We start from the raw sequence: 21,027 nt of genomic DNA, 5'->3' as shown, positions 1-21,027 counted from the left end.
TCTCTTTTCTTCCTGTCCTTTTCATTCTGTTGTCTCTTTTCTTCCTGTCCTTTTCATTCTGTTGTCTCTTTTCTTCCTGTCTCTTTTCTTCCTGTCCTTTTCATTCTCTGTTATCTCTTTCTTCCTGTCCTTTTCATTTTCTCTGTTGTCTTTTCCTGTCCTTTTCATTTCCTCTGTTATCTCTTTCTTCCTGTCCTTTTCATTTCCTCTGTTATCTCTTTCTTCCTGTCCTTTTCATTTCCTCTGTTATGTCTTTCTCCCTGTCCTTTTCATTTCCTCTGTTGTCTTTCTCCCTGTCCTTTTCATTTCCTCTGTTATCTCTTTCTTCCTGTCCTTTTCATTTCCTCTTTTCTCTTTCTTCCTGTCCTTTTCATTTCCTCTGTTATCTCTTTCTTCCTGTCCTTTTCTCTCTGTTCTCTTTCTTCCTGTCCTTTTCTCTCTGTTATCTCTTTCTTCCTATCCTTTTTTCTTCCTGCCCTTTTAATTTTCTCTCTTGTCTCTTTCTTCCTGCCCTTTTAATTTTCTCTGTTATCTTTCTTCCTGCCCTTTTCATTTTCTTTCTCTTATCTCTTTCTTCCTGCCCTTTTCATTTTCTCTTATCTCTTTCTTCCTGCCCTTTTCATTTTCTCTTATCTCTTTCTTCCTGCCCTTTTCATTTTCTCTGTTATCTCTTTCTTCCTGCCCTTTTCATTTTCTCTTATCTCTTTCTTCCTGCCCTTTTCATTTTCTCTCTGTTGTCTTTCTTCCTGCCCTTTATCTTTTTCTTCCTGTTCTTATCTTTTTCTTCCTGTCCTTTTCATTTTCTGTTATCTCTTTCTTCCTGTCCTTTTCATTTTCTCTGTTATCTCTTTCTTCCTGTCCTTTTCATTTTCTCTGTTATCTCTTTCTTCCTGTCCTTTTCATTTTCTCTGTTATCTCTTTCTTTCAATTCCACGACCAATATCGATGTGCTGATATCTCTGGTTGATGTATGCTGGGTATTGTCATGTCTCTATAACAGACCGAACACTGACATGGATCACAGGATCTTTATCGTGTGTATTTGATCTTTTGTGTGCGTGTATACACACGAAGGGGGTTCAGGCACTAGCAGGTCTGCACATATGTTGACCTGGGAGATCGGAAAAACCTCCACCCTTTACCCACCAGGCGCTGTTACCAAGATTTTGAACTTGTGACTGTCAGGTTGAAAGTCCAACGCTTTAACCGCTCGGCTTCCTTTCTGCTCTGCTGGTGCATTCATTCACCTAGATTTTTTTCTAGAAAGTCTTGAATACTTTTTTTGGGATCTGTTTCTGAACTTGATAATGATGCATACTTAGTATATTGTCCCTTTTTGTGCTCAGGGTGTGTGAGATGCCCTTTGGCTTTTAAAAATTTTTTTTAAAAAAAATAATTTTATTTGTATGCCTGATAATTCATGCATTTTTTGTGTTCAGTATATCTATCCCGACATGAAAGAATGAGAGTAAACAAACACTAACATTGGTATGAGGACATGCCTGGAGTTTCCTTTTCAAGGAAGCATGTGGGTTTGTTCCAGCGTACCCGTTTATTTTACTTATTTACCTGTGTGCTTGATAAAACGGTAGCATTAGCAGCATTGACTTCAAGCTGTGTACCTTGTGTATGGAGAGGATTACCACTCTTTATTGTTTAAGTATATTTATGTTTGTGCACAGGTTCCTTTTTTTTTTTAATATTTGTATTTTTTTCTTTTTATTGTTACCCTCTAGTGAAAAATTGAGGGAATAGTCCATGTCAGAGACATGTCCCGAGTTTATGTGCATGACTGTTCTAGAGGCCAGTTTTCTTTTCAGTTTTTTTTTTTTCGTGTTATTTTCCTTTCTTTTCTTTTTTTTCTGCCACCATGTGATTGTCACCAGCAATTTTTTCAGCACTCATAAGGTCTTGTGTTGGCGACAGGGCTGTATATCAGCAACACTGATTATATATATAATCTCATCATCAAAAACTGGTTGTTATTCACACAAACAGCAGTTCTGTAGTTCAGACAGTCCCCTCAGCAAGTGGTTATTAATTTATTCCTGCTTAAACAACAGCAATCTTCCAGACATTCTTAGGACACATGCAAAAAGAGCGCCATCATTTTTTGTTTTTTTCTGTACCAGTTTTGTTTCCTACATGGAATACAGTCTGTGCTCCAAAAATGTGAACAGAATCCATGAGCCAGCTGCCTGAACTGAAGCATAACCCTTTGCCTTTCACTGGTGTCTCTTATGGTGATTTTTTTGTATTGGGCTTGGGTAGAGAATAGCCACCAAACCTCGATTGTGCACACACACGCAGTGCCCAACCTTGTGACTGCAGGTTACCAGTTTGGTTTGTAATGTAAGAAAAACGTGATGAGAGTTCAGGAGTGATCATATTGAATATGACACGTGGCAGTAACATGCCTGTGAAGACTAGAGTTCAGTGATGTTGTCAGTGTTTGGTGTCGGGGGGGGTAAACATGACTTATGTGTGAAAGGACCCATAGCTAGGCTGTTCTCAGCACTGACTGACAATCCTTGTGCAATATTGATGTGTAACTTGGTGTGCCTCTTCCTTTAGCCAAACCCCTTGGCTCCATGTGTTTGTGTCATTATCAGCATGAACACTGGCTCCATGTGTTTGTGTCATTATCAGCATGAACACTGGCTCCATGTGTTTGTGTCATTATCAGCATGAACACTGGCTCCATGTGTTTGTGTCATTATCAGCATGAACACTGGCTCCATGTGTTTGTGTCATTATCAGCATGAACAAAGCATTTACACTTTTCTGTGCTGAATGTGTGAATTCATGAACCCTTTTTGTGTCTTTTTTCGATTTTATTCATGAACTTTCTTTGCTCAAGATTTGGCCATGCCTCTCTACGTGTTGACACAAATTCATTTTAATGGATTGGAACGTTGCCACGCAAGTGATCTGAATCGGTAAATTTGTGTGAACGAGCCACAGTGAAATCAGATCCTTTTATGTTCACATACACACACCCACAGGTTTTTTCTACAAATGTTAGGACAGTTTTACAGCAATATTGTGTAAACTTGTAATCCTTGGGCATCTTTGCCATTACCTGTGTATGATTTTTCTGTGTATAGAGAGACCATTTTATATCTAATTGACCTACAGGTCCTTTGTTTTATTTTTCACCAAGCTTGTATCTTCTGTTTTATTTCCTGTGATTTATTTGGTTATTTACAGTCTCAAGTCATCGGCAGTAAAACAACGATTATATGTTGTGTTATTTTGTGAAATCTCAAATGCGACTTAACTCTTAATTCTGTGCAGCCATAATATGATTTACCTGATGTACAAAAGTGTAGCGTGGACTGAACATTGTTTTTTTTTCTTCTGTTTTTATGTATAAGAATAAACGAAAAAATGACATCTTGTGGAAAAAAAAAGGAGTATCGTCTTTATTCATCTGTGGATGTGCTGCTGACTTGACTTTGTGCAAGTAAATGTGTTTGTAGGCCCGAGGGGGTCAATCTGCATGCAGCTCTTTGTGTGTGTGGTTGGGTGACCATGCACACTGTTTTGTGGATATGTGCAGTGTTTTTACATATGTGAATGGCCCAGCGAGCACTGAACCGACTTGACATGTTCATCGCAACCGTTGAAGGCATCAGTCACATGCACACATCACCGTCATCATCATTTTCAAAAAAGACTAACAAGTGAACAGCTAAACCCACAGGCGAATGAATAGCAACAGACAAGAAATCTCCAATCATCCAGAGAAAAATGGTATCAATATATCTGCAGCAGCTGCACAGATACACCCCTTGCCCCGTGCGTATTCACTACACAAACATGCAGAATTGTTTGTGTGTTTTTCTGCATTCATAGTTTGCATAGCAATGCAGGCATGGGTTAACATGTATATTTCTGCATTCATAGTTTGCATAGCAATGCAGGCATGGGTTAACATCTATATTTCTGCATCCCACTTACTATGTGACAACAAAAGAAAATGAATAAAAGCAAGCTCATTGTGAACTTGTATACCTAAGCATGACCCTTCATACTTACATACAAAGCCGTCAATCTGCACAAACAGTCACACGAAAGCATGCACATATGTGTGCACACCTGCACAATCACTTGCATGCAAACAAACATACATACAGACACACAATCACACACATATATATACACAGTATATATAGAGAGATATTTCACCCTGATTCATCCACAACACACACACACACATATATGGATATAAATAAAGATATATAAATAAAAATATCACACTGTTTCTTCCACACACAGATCGGGTCTCAATATATATATATATATATATATATCATCAGATTCCTCCACATGACATATCACCCTGATTCATAATACACAACACACATATCACACTTCTTCCTCCACAAGACATGTACGTGTTCTCCACAGGACAGACCACATCAATGCTTGAGGAAAGTCTTCGGGCCACAAGAATTTATAATGCTGCAGAACTTCTGGGGAACGCTTCTTGTCACTTTGCTGGCAGAACTTTGTACAGCACTTTGCAGTGAGCTGACTGCGCAGACGTAAAACACTTCTGCAGTCCATTTTGACAAAACTCGGCCCGTGAGTCTGGCATCTCTTGGACTCGACTGTGTATTTTGCCGATTTCTATCGTTCACCTGATTGGTGTTCAGAAACGGCAGCGCTTGGAGTTTGTGTCTTTTGTTGATACGGTTGTTTTCTATCGTTCACCTTGTTGGCGTTCAGAAGCGTTTGTGACTATCATAATAATAAATGCAGGGTGGAGAACTATCATATAGATGCAAGGTGGAGGATGCCACCTGATGATTCAGTTTTGGTCGTCTCTCTCTCTCTCTCACACACACACATTCCCACACTTTCGTTGATGGCAGTTTAAAGACTTTCCTTCCTTTCTTTTGCTGTGACGGCCGTACTCACTCTGCTGACGAAGTAATAAACGTCATCGTCAGTCAAGAGGATTTTATTCTTTATCTCCGTTACACGACCAACGTCGACTTGTCGATGACTCTGTCGTAGTTGGTGAATGCTGGGTATTTTCGTGTCTCCACAACCCACCGAACACCTGACATGGATTACAGGATCTTTAACGTATGTATTTGATCTTCTGCGTGCGTGTACACACGAAGGGGGTTCAGGCACCAGCACGTCTGCACATATGTTGACCTGGGAGATCGATTTTATGCACATCACAACAGTTGTTTAGGGATGCACACTCATTCTATTGTACGCACTGATTTCTGCCTTGTTCTGATGACGATTCTGAAGAACACAGTGACACGTCACACATGGTCACAGATCTGACCAGCACAGTATCACACTGTCACGTGACGTCAGAATTGACCAACACAGTGTCACTGTCACATGACGTCAGTTCTGCTCAACACAGTATCACACTGCCACGTGACGTCAGATCTGACCAGCACAGTACAACACTGTCACATGACGTCAGATGGTGTGAAGGGGGGTGGGGTGGGGGTGTCATTGGGACCAGGGCTGACGTCAGAGATCTGGCAGAAGGCCGGACAGGGGCTCAGGCAGGAGTGGCATGGCCACGGTGTGACGTCATGGCCACGGTGTGACGTCATGGCCACGGTGTGACGTCATGGGCTCGGTGTAACATCAGTAGACCTCTTTCCTTTCACCGTTCGTGGGCTACAACTCACATGTTTACTCGTATGTTTGAGTGGGATTCGGAGTGTATGACCGTTTTTAACCCGCAATGTAGGCAACCATACTCCGTTTTGGGGGGCTATTCGTGACTGGAGAGGGTGTGTTGACTCGAGGCGTAGGTGCGGGGCGTGGGGTTGGGGTGGGGGGTATGGTGGTGGTGTTTTGACTTCATAACCCCATCAACAACACCCAGGCATGTGTGTGTGTGTGGGTGAGTGCGGTGTGTGGGATGTGTGGGGTGAGGGCGTGTTGACTTCAGGACCACCTCAACAACAGCTACGGATATGTGTGCGGTGGGGGATGGAGTGAGTGTGTGTGTGGTGACGTGTTGACTTCATGACCACATCATCAACGGCCAGAGATGCAGGGGTAGGTGGTGTGGGTGGGGTGGTGATGAACGGAGGGGGAGGGGTAGTGGTGTGGGTGGGTGGTGATGAACGGAGGGGGAGATGTAGGGGTAGGTGGTGTGGGTGGGGTGGTGATGAACGGAGGGGAGGGGTAGGTGGTGTGGTGGGTGGTGATGAACGGAGGGGAGATGTAGGGGTGGTGTGTGGGTGGGTGGTGATGAACGGAGGGGGAGGGGTAGGTGGTGTGGGTGGGGTGGTGATGAACGGAGGGGGAGGTGTAGGTGGTGTGGGTGGGGTGGTGATGAACGGAGGGGGAGGTGTAGGGGCAGGTGGTGTGGGTGGGGTGGTGATGAACGGAGGGGGAGATGTAGGGGCAGGTGGTGTGGGTGGGGTGGTGATGAACGGAGGGGGAGATGTAGGGGCAGGTGGTGTGGGTGGGGTGGTGATGAACGGAGGGGGAGGTGTAGGGGCAGGTGGTGTGGGTGGGGTGGTGATGAACGGAGGGGGAGGTGTAGGGGCAGGTGGTGTGGGTGGGGTGGTGATGAACGGAGGGGGAGGTGTAGGGGTAGGTGGTGTGGGTGGGGTGGTGATGAACGGAGGGGGAGGTGTAGGGGTAGGTGGTGTGGGTGGGGTGGTGATGAACGGAGGGGGAGGGGTAGGTGGTGTGGGTGGGGTGGTGATGAACGGAGGGGGAGGGGTAGGTGGTGTGGGTGGGGTGGTGATGAACGGAGGGGGAGGGGTAGGTGGTGTGGGTGGGGTGGTGATGAACGGAGGGGGAGGGGTAGGTGGTGTGGGTGGGGTGGTGATGAACGGAGGGGGCGATGTAGGGGCAGGTGGTGTGGGTGGGGTGGTGATGAACGGAGGGGGAGGTGTAGGGGTAGGTGGTGTGGGTGGGGTGGTGATGAACGGAGGGGGAGGTGTAGGGGTAGGTGGTGTGGGTGGGGTGGTGATGAACGGAGGGGGCGGAGCCTGAAAGCAGAGGACGAGTGAGAGGGGTGACGTTCTGAACCACCACCACCAGGACAAGGACCCGAAAGGACCCCCAGTGTCAGTCAAGTCAGTCAGGTGTATCAGTCAGTCAGTCAAGTTTATCAGTCAGTCAAGTCAAGTCAAGTCAAGTCAAGTCAAGTCAGTCAAGTTTATAAGTCAGTCAGTCAGGTCAGTCAAGCCAGTCAGTCAAGTTTATAAGTCAGTCAGTCAGTCAGTCAGTCAGTCAAGTCAAATCAAATCGGTCAAGTTTATCAGTCAGCCAGCCAGCCAGCCAGCCAGCCAGTCAGTCAGTCAGTCAGAGGGCGGGGCTGGCGGTGAGGGGGTCGGTGAGGACGGTCTGGTGGATGTGCACAAAGAGCGGCACGTACAGCAGAAAGTCCAGGAAGTCCAGGCGGCGGTGCTGGGCCAGCTTCTGCCGGACCTCCTGCTCCTGCTGCGGACCGACGCCCCCAGCCCTCAGCTCCACGACAAGCTGGTCCAGGCTGATGCTGCCCCCGCCCCCTCCCGCTTCACCGTCCTCCTCGTCCCTGTTGCACTCCCACAGCGCCTGGGGACACACACACACACACACACACACACACAGAGCAACCCCCACACAATTACGTCTCCTACAATTGTGCTCACATTTAGCACACACAAAAAGTTCCACTACTAGTGTGTTCAAATACACTGGACAAAAACATGTTTTTTTTCTAACGGTGTGTCCACATACATAACACATAAACACGTTTTTATATAAGTGAGTTCCCATACACAGCACATAAACACGTTTTTCTACAAGTGGGTTCCCATACATAGCACATAACATGTTTTCCAACAAGTGAGTTCACATACAGAGCACAGAAACACGTTTTCCAAACAGGTGAGTTCCCATACAAAGTACAGAAACACGCTTTCCTACAAGTGAGTTCAAATACACTCGACAAAAACATGTATTTTTCCAAAAGGTGCATTCACCTCCATAGCACAAAACATGTTTTCCTACTTATGTCACATAGCACAAAAAGTTTCCTTGCAAATGTTTTCAAATACCTTGCACAAAAAACATGTTTGTTTTTTTTCTTTTTCTAAAGGTGTGTTCAAATACGTAACACACAAACAGGTTTTCCTACAAGTGTTTTCCCAAACATAGAACATAAAGACGTTTTCCATACAATTGAGCCCATATATACGAGGGTCATTCAATAAATAAGGTGAATTTTTCGGTATAAGGACTTCTAATACAGATAGAAGCTTACTTTTTTTTTCTTTTTTGTTTTTGTTTTACTTCTTTTTCACATGGATTTAATTTGTTTTGCAGATTAAAAAAAACTTTGAGAGTTTTGGCGATTAACAAAGATGGCCGACCAAGAAGCATGCTCCAGGATTGAACAGCGGTCAGTTATCAAGTTTTTGGTTGCTGAAGGGTGCAAACCAGTTGAAATTCATAGGAGAATGTCAACTGTGTATGGTGCCACATGTTTCAGCCGAAAAAATGTCTACAAGTGGGCTAAATTGTTTAAAGAAGGACGGAGCAGTGTTGAGGATGAAGACAGGCCTGGAAGGCCTACAGAAGTGAGGTCTCCTGAGGTGATCGAATCAGTCAATGACCTCATTCAGTCTGACAGAAGGGTGACAGTGGATGACATTGCAAGGACTTTGAGCTTATCTGTTGGGACAGCACACAAAATTGTCCATGATGACTTTGGCTACTCGAAGGTCAGCTGCCGGTGGGTGCCAAAGATGCTTACTCCAAAGCACAAACAGAGGAGGGTCGAGTTGTCCCAGCAGTGTCTCTGCCGCTATGAGAAGGATGGTGATGAGTTTCTGAAGAAGGTGGTCACATGTGACGAGACATGGGTTTGGCACTATGAGCCTAAGTCCAAACGGCAGTCCATGGAGTGGAAGCACGTAGGCTCTCCAGTGAAGAAGAAGTTCAAGTCCCAGCGGTCCACGAGGAAGGTGATGCTCACCGTTTTTTGGGATATGCAAGGCCCAATCACCATTTCATTCCTTGAGAAAGGAAGCACTGTGAACAGTGCCAACTACTGTGAACTGCTGAGGCAGGTCAAGAAAGACATGAAGAACAAACGCAGGGGTCATCAGTCAGAAGGAGTCATCTTGCATCATGACAACGCAAGGCCTCACACAGCAGCCCGAACGGTGCAGACCATCAACGAGCTGGGCTGGGAACTGCTCCCTCATCCCCCTTACAGCCCAGACCTTGCCCCTTCAGACTTTCACCTGTTTGGTCCCTTGAAAGCGTTCACGAGAGGCACGAAGTTTGAAAGTGACGATGAAGTCAAAAGTGTTGTGAGCGACTGGCTGAGACATCAGTCCAAAGATTTTTACGCTGAGGGAATACGGAAGCTTGTGCACAGATGGGAAAAGTGTGTGACAGTGCTGGGAGACTACGTTGAAAAAAAAATGAAGTAAGCCTCTATCTGTATTAGAAGTCCTTATACCGAAAAATTCACCTTATTTATTGAATGACCCTCGTATGATAGTCAGTCGTGTCCGACTATGACCATCAGAGGAGGCAACTGCTGTTCCGACTAGTTGGGCTAGAATTTGATTATAGTGGAGAGTGTCTTGCCCAAGTACATCCCCACTCTCTCGGCCAACAGGGTTTTAGGACAGTCGGCGTTGGGATGGTTCCCAAAGGCCAACTAGCCCACAAGGCTGCAGCACTAAGAGCCAGTGCAATTTTGCCTCCTAGTTTGAGAGTCATAGTCCTTCACAAAAGACTAAGCTGTAAATGGTTTCCCATTGACTGGAGAAACCATTGATAATACAGCTCTTACTTTGTGGTGGCCCAAATGTAAACTTATGTCAATCTTAATATATAGCACAAAAACACGTTTTCCTACGAGTGAGCTCACACACACACACAGCATAGAAACACGTGTTCACAAACCAGGTGTGTCCCCATACCTTGCACAGGAACATCTTTCTCTCCAGGGTCCTGTAATCCAGGTTGGCCATCATGCTGCGGACCCAGTCACTGTGAGACAGCCACGTGCCAGGTGTCAGGGTCAAGGTCATGGGAAACCAGTCATCAGGATCCTCCCACCCCCTTCCCCATCCCCCCGAACACACGCACATGCGACAACACACACACACATACACACACACACATTCAAAAGTTCTTTTGAATGTGTTATTAACAATTCCAATATGTTATTTGCTGTTGCAGAAGGTTTGCTGCGTAGTCCAATAGGACATTTGTTATAGTTGTTTGATGTTGGCGTTTATAACATTTCCATTTTCCCTAGCGTTGTCTCTCCCTATTCACCCTCCACACATACACACTTTTACCCCCACCCCCTCCCACAACCCCTACCCCCACGGTTGTTTTTTTTCCCCCGTCTAATATCACTTCAAGTGGAAAGACATTAAACTGAAGACGAACGATCACACACACACCCCACACACAAACACATACATCCTCATTCACTCAGCACACTACCTTATTTGCTGCACTTGCAAGAAACACACACACACACACACACACACACACACACACACACACACACACCCCACTCTGTCTTCAAGACAGTGCTCCAAGAAAGCATCCACGAGTAACATGTTAGTGACTGACAACCCAGTGGATCAAGCTAGTTTTCAGTGACGTGACATCACTTCATGACCGCTGGCTGCACTCACTCCAGTCTGGAGACGCGCTGCGACAGTGCCGCCAGTATGGAGAAGAGTCTGAAGTCAGTGCCAGACCTCACCCGCTGTCCGGCCAGCTGCATCACCTGTTCCAACAACAACCACCTGTCTACATGTAAAGGTACAGGTTCCACGGCCTTTAAAACCCCTTGTGTGACCATGGAGCGAATCACGCACGTGCGTAGTAACGTCACTGATGTCGTCATCAGGGAAGGGAAATAACTCTGGAAGGCTGAAGATTCACACAGGCTATCTGGAGTGGTGTTATCTCCAGATCATTTTCTCAGTTTCAGGCTTATTGTTTTGGATATTGTTTTCTGACTTGAAACACGACTTTCTACTGTTTTCCCCCTGGCACTGAAGGGGTTTCAACGGCCATGGGGGCAGTGAATTCATACCCACTGTGACGAGGGCTCGGCATAGGAAGGCGAGGCCCCATACAGTCTACGTTTTCAACCCTTAAACTTAACACGCCTCCTAGATTGACACATGTTACGATCTTAACAAACTTTCTTCTTTCAGCATTGGATCAAAAGTATATGTTTCCCTGCAAGAACATATATGTTTCCCGTTTCAAGCTTTTTATTAAAATCGCAGAATGACATTCTACCTATCAAGAACAATTGGCCGAAAGGTAGGTTCTAGTTGGGTACGGGAGATGTGTCACTTGGCCAGAAAGAGCTAATTTCTATGTGATGTGTACTTTATTGTCATACATGTCACAATAACAAGCAAACAAGCCAAAAAACAATAATGATTCGAAAAGACAACAGAAAGTCCTCCCCGAAAGCGGTAGGATAATTATGAGAATGGTGTACTTGCTAAGAAGACAGCTTTTAAGTGAGATGTACTTGCATGAAAGAGGTGGTGAATTGAAGAGGTTTGCCTTTTCTTCCGAAATAGGAAAGGTGTAGAAGGGGTGTACTTTTCCCAAGGAGGTTACTTGTAGGAGAGGTATGTTTTCTGGAAACAGGTAGGGTAGAGGAGAATTATATTTGTCGCAGTCAGGCAGGGTGTAGATTTAAATTATACAGTATTTTATTTTCAAACAAGTCTCAGTTCAACTACAATCGAGAATTGGAGAGGACAGCAAGAGTCTTGCCCGAAAGAGGTAAGCAGTGGGACAGGTGCCGGTGCTACACAGAGGTAAACTGGCACAGATGTCCCTACTTCACAGAGGTAAGCTATGGGACAGGTGTCCTTGCTATACAGACAGGCTACATGACATATATCCTGGCTATAAAGAGGCAGGCTACAGGAAAGTGTCCTTGCTACAAAGGCAGGCTATGGGACAAATATCCAGGCTACAAAGAGGCAAGCTATGGTACAGGTGTCCTGGCTATAAAGAGGCAGGCTACAGGACAAGTGTCCTTGCTATACAGAGGAAAGCTATGGGACAGGTGTCCTATCTACAAAGAGGTAGGCTACAGGACAGGTGTCCTTGCTACACAGAGGGACAAATATCTAGGCTACAAAGAGGCAGGCTAGGGGACAGGTGTCCTGGCTATAAAGAGGCAGGCTGCAGGACAAGTGTCCTGGCTATAAAGAGGCAGGCTAGGGGACAGGTGTCCTGGCTATAAAGAGGCAGGCTAGAGACAGGATGTCCTGGCTATAAAGAGGCAGGCTACAGGACAGATGTCCTGGCTATAAAGAGGCAGGCTAGGGACAGGTGTCCTGGCTATAAAGAGGCAGGCTAGGGGACAGGTGTCCTGGCTATAAAGAGGCAGGCTGCAGGGACAAGTGTCCTGGCTATAAAGAGGCAGGCTAGGGGACAGGTGTCCTGGCTATAAAGAGGCAGGCTAGGGGACAGGTGTCCTGGCTATAAAGAGGCAGGCTAGGGGACAGGTGTCCTGGCTATAAAGAGGCAGGATAGGGGACAGGTGTCCTGGCTATAAAGAGGCAGGCTAGAGACAGGTGTCCTGGCTATAAAGAGGCAGGCTAGAGACAGGTGTCCTGGCTATAAAGAGGCAGGCTAGGGGACAGGTGTCCTGGCTATAAAGAGGCAGGCTAGGGGACAGGTGTCCTGGCTATAAAGAGGCAGGCTAGAGACAGGTGTCCTGGCTATAAAGAGGCAGGCTAGGGGACAGGTGTCCTGGCTATAAAGAGGCAGGCTAGGGGACAGGTGTCCTGGCTATAAAGAGGCAGGCTAGGGACAGGTGTCCTGGCTATAAAGAGGCAGGCTAGGGGACAGGTGTCCTGGCTATAAAGAGGCAGGCTGCAGGACAGGTGTCCTGGCTATAAAGAGGCAGGCTAGGGGACAGGTGTCCTGGCTATAAAGAGGCAGGCTAGGGGACAGGTGTCCTGGCTATAAAGAGGCAGGCTAGGGGACAGGTGCACTTGCCCGAAAGAGGTAGGTTCTCTCCGAGACGCTGAGGTTGGGGTTGATGGCCCGCAGTGCGTACACCAGCTCCTCCTCCGTCAGGTGGTCCTTCTGCCCCTCGTCCAGCTACAACCACCACACAACTCCATCACCACTGCCACCACCACACAACTCCATCACCACTGCCACCACCACACACCACCATCACCACTGCCACCACTAACACACCACCATCACCACCATCACCACCGCCACACCACAACCGTCACAACCAGTACACAGAACCATCATCACCACCATTACCACCACCATCATCACCACCAATAACAGCCCCTTCTCTATCAGGTTGTCCTCCTTGCCCTCATTCAGCTACAACAACTACAACCACTAACACTATACCACCACCACAAATATACCACCATCACCTCCCCATCACCGCCACCACCACTATCACCATCACCACCACCACACTACCACGACCCTGACCCATACAACAACAACATTGCCAAGACATCACCACCACCACCACCACCACCGCTACACCACAACCATCACAACTAATACACATGACCATCATCACCACCACCACTACCAGCTCCTCCTCCGTCAGGTAGCCCTTCTTCCCCTCATCCATCTACAGCATCCACAACCCCATCACCATCAGCACTGTCACCAACATCACCATCACCATAATCACCGCCACCACCACCATCATCACCACCACAATACCACCACCATCATCACCACCACCACTACACCACCACCATCACCATCACCCCTACACCACCACCATCACAATCATCACCAATACACCACCACCATCATCATCACCACTACACCACCACCATCATCACCACCATCACCACCACCATCATCACCACCACCACCACCACCATCATCATCATCATCACCACCACCACCACCACCATCATCATCACCACCACCACCACCATCACCACCACCACCACCACCATCATCATCATCACCACCACCACCATCATCATCACCACCACCACCACCACCACCATCATCATCACCACCACCACCACCATCATCATCACCACCACCACCACCATCATCATCACCACCACCACCACCATCATCATCACCACCACCACCACCATCATCATCACCACCACCACCATCATCACCACCACCACCACCACCATCATCATCACCACCACCACCATCATCACCACCACCACCACCATCATCATCACCACCACCACCACCACCATCATCACCACCACCACCACCATCATCATCACCACCACCACCACCATCATCATCATCACCACCACACCACCACCATTATCATCATCACCACCACCACTACACAAATATGACCCTGACCTCCACCACAACACCACCAATACACCACCACCATAACCATCATCACCACTGGTGGTGGTGTGTCCATCGAGATCGATGATGACCATCGTTGTCATCCAGCTGGGGGTTGGGGGGAGGGTGGTGGTGGGGTGAGGGGGAGGATGCTCATGAATCTATCTGAGTGCGCAGATGGCTGAATAATCCAATCTGCGCACGAAATGTTCGCTGACAGTTGGGGCAGACAAAGACAGGCATATCATTGTCAGGGAGCCTGTTTGCCCGTGACTTTCTGGCCTGCCTCTTCTGAACAGCTGCAGCAGTCCTGTTGGCCTCGCACAACTTGGCGCCTTTGTGCACAGCAGCGCGCCATTTGTCACGGTCCACTGCAGATTCCTCCCAGGAGTCAGGGTTGATATCAAACGCTTTCAGAGAGACTTTCAGAGTATCTCTGAAGCGCTTCTTCTGACCTCCGTGTGATCTCTTCCCTTGTTGCAGCTCGCCATAGAAGAGCATTTTGGGCAGCCGATGGTCTGGCATGCGCGCCACGTGTCCAGCCCAGCGAAGCTGGGACTGCATCAGGATGGTGAAGATGCTGGGAAGGGTGGCTTTTGCGAGCACCTCTGTGTCTGGGGTCTTGTCTTGCCACTTGATGTTCAGTAGCTTCCTGAGGCATGTTGTGTGGAAGTGGTTCAGCTTCTTGGCATGTCGTTGGTACACTGTCCAAGTTTCGCAGGCGTACAGTAGTGTGGGGAGAACTACTGCTCTGTAGACCTTAGCTTTGTCTCAAGACTAATGCCTCTTCTGTTCCAGACATTTGCATTGAGTCTACCAAAAGTTGCGCTTGCTCTTGCAATCCTGACGTTCACTTCATCGTCGATGGTCGCATTTCGTGACAGTGTGCTGCCAAGGTATGTGAACCACTCCACCGCACTGAGTCTCTGACCGTTGACTGTGATGTTGGGCTCAACGTAGGGTTTCCCTGGGGCTGGCTGATGGAGAACTTCAGTTTTCCTCGTGCTGATGGTAAGGCCGAAGTTCCTGCTGGCAGTGGCAAACTTGTCGACGCTGAGTTGCATGTCAGCTTCAGATCCAGCGCTGAGGGCACAATCATCAGCAAACAAAAAGTCTCTGATGATGTCTGTCATGACCTTTGTTTTTGCTTGAAGCCTTCTGAGGTTAAACAGCTTGCCATCTGTTCGGTACTTTAGGCCGATTCCAACATCGCCATCTCTGAAGGCATCAGTAAGCACTGCAGAGAACATGAGGCTGAACAGCGTTGGAGCCAGGATGCAGCCTTGCTTGACACCATTTGTGACAGCAAAAGGAGCAGATGTTTCGCCATTGTCCTGGACTCGAGCCTGCATGCCTTCATGGAACTGGCTGACCAAGGAAATAAATTTCCGAGGGCATCCGTACTTGGCCATGATCTTCCACAGTCCTTCTCTACTCACGGTGTCGAAGGCCTTAGTGAGGTCGACATAGGTGGAGAACAGATCAGCATTTTGCTCCTGACATTTCTCTTGCAGCTGCCTTGCAGCAAACACCATGTCGGTGGTTCCGCGCTCTTTCCGGAATCCACATTGGCTCTCAGGCAAATGACCTTGGTCAAGGTGTGCTGTGAGGCGGTTTAGTAGGATCCTGGCAAGTATCTTGCCTGCGATGGAGAGCAAGGAAATGCCCCGATGGTTATCACAGGCTTGCCGGTTCCCCTTTCGCTTGTACAAGTGAATGATAGATGCATCTTTGAAATCCTGGGGGATCTCTTCTTTCCACATGAGTGAGTACAGCTGATGGAGCTTCTCAGTCAGCACAGTGCCTCCATCCTTGTAGACCTCTGCTGGTATGGAGTCTGAGCCACTTTGCCACTGGATAGCAGACGGATTGCTTTATGGGTCTCAAGAAGTGTTGGCGGATCGTCCAGTGCTTCGTTGATGGGGACTTGTGGGAGACGGTCTATGGCTTCATCATTTATGGAGGAAGGGCGATTTAAGACACTGTTGAAGTGCTCAGCCCAGCGTTCGAGAATTTTCTCCTTCTCGGTGATCAAGGTATTCCCATCTGCACTGAGGAGGGGGGATGATCCTGAGGATGTGGGGCCGTAGACTTCTTTTAAGGCATCATAGAACCTCTTCATATCGTGCCTGTCGGCATATCCCTGGATCTCATCAGCTTTGTCACTCAGCCACTTATCCTGCATCTGGCGTAACTTTTGCTGAACAGTCCTGCGGATGGCATCGTACGCATCCTTTTTTGATCTGGACTTTGGGTTGCTCAGATAGGCTTGATGCAGACGGCGTTTCTCATCCAGAAGTTGCTTGATTTCATCACAGTTTTCATCAAACCAGTCTTTGTGCTTTCTGGTCATGGGTCCCAGGGTCTCTGAAGCTGTACTATAGATCAGCTCACGCAGGGTCCTCCAGTCAGACTCCACATTCTGGTTGTCCAGAGAGGCGGATTCCAGACGATCTTCCAGCAGCTCCACAAAGGACTGTTTGATGATGTTTTTCAGCTTAGCGATGTTGAGCCGTTTTGGAGCCTTCTGGCCTTGGGGGCGTCTCTTGGGCTGGATTCGAATATTCAGCTTCGAGACTACAAGGCAATGGTCTGTCCAACACTCGGCACCGCACATGGTCTTTGTTACACGTACATCTTGCCTATCCCTTTTCCTGACGATGACATAATCGATGAGATGCCAATGCTTTGAGCGAGGGTGCATCCATGACGTCCTGTTACGGGTAGGGAGGCAGAAAACTGTGTTGGTTATCAGCAGTTCGTGCTCTGCACAGGTCTGAAGCAAAAGCAATCCATTTGGGTTGCAGTGGCCCACACCGTGCTTTCCAATCACTCCATCCCAGGAGATGTAGTCAGAGCCAACTCTAGCATTGTAGTCCCCAAGAATGATGAGCTTGTCTGCTTTAGGGATAGCAGCAATGACAGAGTGAAGGTCCTCGTAGAACTTCGCCTTCACTTCATCCGGGTTTGTCATGGTTGGGGCGTAGGCACTGACAATGGTGAGGTGCTTCTGGCCAGATGCCAGTGGGAGTTTCATGGTCATAAGCCTATCGTTGACTCCCTTTGGGATTCCAGCTAGCTTGCTGACAAGTGCTGTTTTTACTGCAAAACCAACGCCAGCCTCATGTCGCTCTTCGCTTCCTTGTCCACTCCAGAAGGTGTAACCAGATCCCCGTTCACAGAGCTCGCCTTCGCCTGCAAGCCGAGTCTCACTCAAGGCTGCGATGTCAATGTTGTATCTGGCGAGTTCGGATGCAACTAGTGCCGTTCTCCTTTGGGGTCTGTCCGCGTTATCTCTGTCCAGGAGAGTCCTTATGTTCCAAGCACCAATGGTGAGAGGAACGATCCTTGTTTTTTTCTTTTCTTTCTTTTTGTTTCGACCGCTGATGTAGGGTCCCCGCCAGCCGCGGTATGCTGGCCAGGGTGATATGGAGCAGGCAATTTTTAGGGCACCTTTTCTAGCCCCTTCCTCATGCCAGGGAGGTGAGCAGTGCATTCCTAAAGAGGGCTGCTCAGACGCTCAGACGGCTGCCGAGCTCCATCGCTGCTCCTGTCGACGAAGAACGACCCTATGGCCTGAGCCGCCTGCACCACCACCATAACCATCATCACCACTACCATCACCACTATGCCACCACCACCATTACACCACCACCACCACCACAACAACAATCACAACCCAATTACCGCCACCACCACCACCATTACACTACCACCACCCTTACCTCCACAATAACACCACCAGAACACTAACACGACACCACCACCTTCATCACCACCACCACCACTACACACCATCATCATCATCTTCATCACCACCACTACAACCACCACCACCATCATCATCATCACCACCACCACCACCATCATCATCATCTTCATCACCACCACTACAACCACCACCACCACCACTACACACTACCACCACCACCACCATCATCATCACCACCACCACTACACACCATCATCATCATCTTCATCACCACCACTACAACCACCACCACCACCACTACACACTACCACCACCACCACCATCATCATCACCACCACCACCACCACCACCACCACACCCCACCACCACAACCATCATCACCACCACCACTACACACCACCACCACCATCATCATCATCACCACCACCACTACCCCCACTACACCCCACCACCACCACCATCATTACCACCACCACCACTACCACCACCACCACACACCATCATCATCATCGTCATCTCCACCACCACCACCACCACCACTACACACCACCACGATCATCGCCATCACAACCATCATCACCACCGTAAGGTAGTTACCGGATTACCTATTTGAAAGTAAAAAATCACTTGTAGAGAAACTGTGTGTGTGTGTGTGTGTGTGTGTGTGTGTGTGTGTGTGTGTGTGTGCGTGCGTGCGTGCGTGCGTGCGCGCGCACACAGAAGATGAACAAGAAAAAGACGACGACGACGATGTAAAACAGCGGCCACTCACCTGCTCAAAGGTGTACCGGTATTGTTCTGTCGTCGATGGATTCAGAATGCAGTACTTCGCCAGGAACCCGTCTGTGGAACGAAAAATGAACATATCACACACACACACACACACACACACACACACACACACACACACACACACACACACACACACTAAACTGAAAGATAACTTGCGTCACGGGCTGCACCAAGAATTTAACACTGTCCTGAGCCACAAGCGTATTTTTCAGACACAAAAATACTCACCGGTGCTGACAAATACACAACTGTCACAGAAAGTATTTATCAGTCCTGACAAATATAAAACTGTCACAGAAAGTATTCACCAGTCCTGACAAATACAAATAGTCACAAAGTATTCACCAGTCCTGACAAATACAAAATTGTCACAGAAAGTATTCACCAGTCCTGACTAATACAAATAGTCATAGAAAAGTATTCACCAGTCCTGACTAATACAAATAGTCACACAAAGTATTCACCAGTCCTGACAAATACAAAATTGTCACAGAAAGTATTCACCAGTCCTGACAAATACAAATAGTCACAGAAAGTATTCACCAGTCCTGACAAATACAAATAGTCACAGAAAAGTCTTCACCAGTCCTGACAAATACAAATAGTCACAAAGTATTCACCAGTCCTGACTAATACAAATAGTCACAGAAAGTATTCACCAGTCCTAATACAAATAGTCACAGAAAGTATTCACCAGTCCTGACTAATACAAATAGTCACAGAAAGTATTCACCAGTCCTGACTAATACAAATAGTCACAAAGTATTCACCAGTCCTGACAAATACAAATAGTCACAGAAAGTATTCACCAGTCCTGACTAATACAAATAGTCACAGAAAGTATTCACCAGTCCTGACTAATACAAATAGTCATAGAAAAGTATTCACCAGTCCTGACTAATACAAATAGTCACACAAAGTATTCACCAGTCCTGACAAATACAAAATTGTCACAGAAAGTATTCACCAGTCCTGACAAATACAAATAGTCACAGAAAGTATTCACCAGTCCTGACAAATGCAAAATAGTCACAGAAAGTATTCACCAGTCCTGACAAATACAAATAGTCACAGAAAAGTATTCACCAGTCCTGACAGATACAAATAGTCACAGAAAGTATTCACCAGTCCTGACTAATACAAATAGTCACAGAAAGTATTCATCAGTCCTGACTAATACAAATAGTCACAGAAAGTATTCACCAGTCCTGACTAATACAAATAGTCACAGAAAGTATTCATCAGTCCTGACTAATACAAATAGTCACAGAAAGTATTCACCAGTCCTGACTAATACAAATAGTCACAGAAAGTATTCACCAGTCCTGACTAATACAAATAGTCACAGAAAGTATTCACCAGTCCTGACTAATACAAATAGTCACAGAAAGTATTCACCAGTCCTGACTAATACAAATAGTCACACAAAGTATTCACCAGTCCTGACTAATACAAATAGTCACAGAAAGTATTCACCAGTCCTGACTAATACAAACAGTCACAGAAAGCATTCACCAGTCCTGACTAATACAAACAGTCACAGAAAGTATTCACCAGTCCTGACAAATACAAATAGTCACAGAAAGTATTCACCAGTCCTGACTAATACAAATAGTCACAGAAAGTATTCACCAGTCCTAATACAAATAGTCACAGAAAGTATTCACCAGTCCTGACTAATACAAATAGTCACAGAAAGTATTCACCAGTCCTGACTAATACAAATAGTCACAAAGTATTCACCAGTCCTGACAAATACAAATAGTCACAGAAAGTATTCACCAGTCCTGACTAATACAAATAGTCACAGAAAGTATTCACCAGTCCTGACTAATACAAATAGTCATAGAAAAGTATTCACCAGTCCTGACTAATACAAATAGTCACACAAAGTATTCACCAGTCCTGACAAATACAAAATTGTCACAGAAAGTATTCACCAGTCCTGACAAATACAAATAGTCACAGAAAGTATTCACCAGTCCTGACAAATGCAAAATAGTCACAGAAAGTATTCACCAGTCCTGACAAATACAAATAGTCACAGAAAAGTATTCACCAGTCCTGACAGATACAAATAGTCACAGAAAGTATTCACCAGTCCTGACTAATACAAATAGTCACAGAAAGTATTCATCAGTCCTGACTAATACAAATAGTCACAGAAAGTATTCATCAGTCCTGACAAA

The 21,027-nt window shown here is 46.8% G+C and overlaps 1 protein-coding gene across 1 annotated transcript in view; it reads right to left on the bottom strand.

The window, feature by feature from the left end:
• Window positions 1–7,311: 7,311 nt before the first annotated feature.
• Window positions 7,312–21,027, bottom strand: part of LOC143283563 (uncharacterized) — a 69,953-nt gene continuing 56,237 nt past the window's right edge. The window contains exons 14-18 of the mRNA XM_076589809.1: window positions 18,819–18,889; window positions 13,012–13,116; window positions 10,662–10,756; window positions 9,930–9,999; window positions 7,312–7,563 (exon numbers count right to left, since the gene is read on the bottom strand). Coding sequence (XP_076445924.1) covers window positions 7,312–7,563; window positions 9,930–9,999; window positions 10,662–10,756; window positions 13,012–13,116; window positions 18,819–18,889 — 593 coding nt within the window. The remainder of the gene's footprint in view (window positions 7,564–9,929; window positions 10,000–10,661; window positions 10,757–13,011; window positions 13,117–18,818; window positions 18,890–21,027) is intronic.

Source organism: Babylonia areolata, chromosome 6, assembly GCF_041734735.1.
Source record: "Babylonia areolata isolate BAREFJ2019XMU chromosome 6, ASM4173473v1, whole genome shotgun sequence".
In the NCBI taxonomy this organism is placed as follows: Eukaryota; Metazoa; Mollusca; class Gastropoda; order Neogastropoda; family Buccinidae; genus Babylonia; species Babylonia areolata.
The sequence above is the reverse complement of the archived record's forward strand: the minus strand, read 5'-3'. Positions and strand labels throughout refer to the sequence as shown.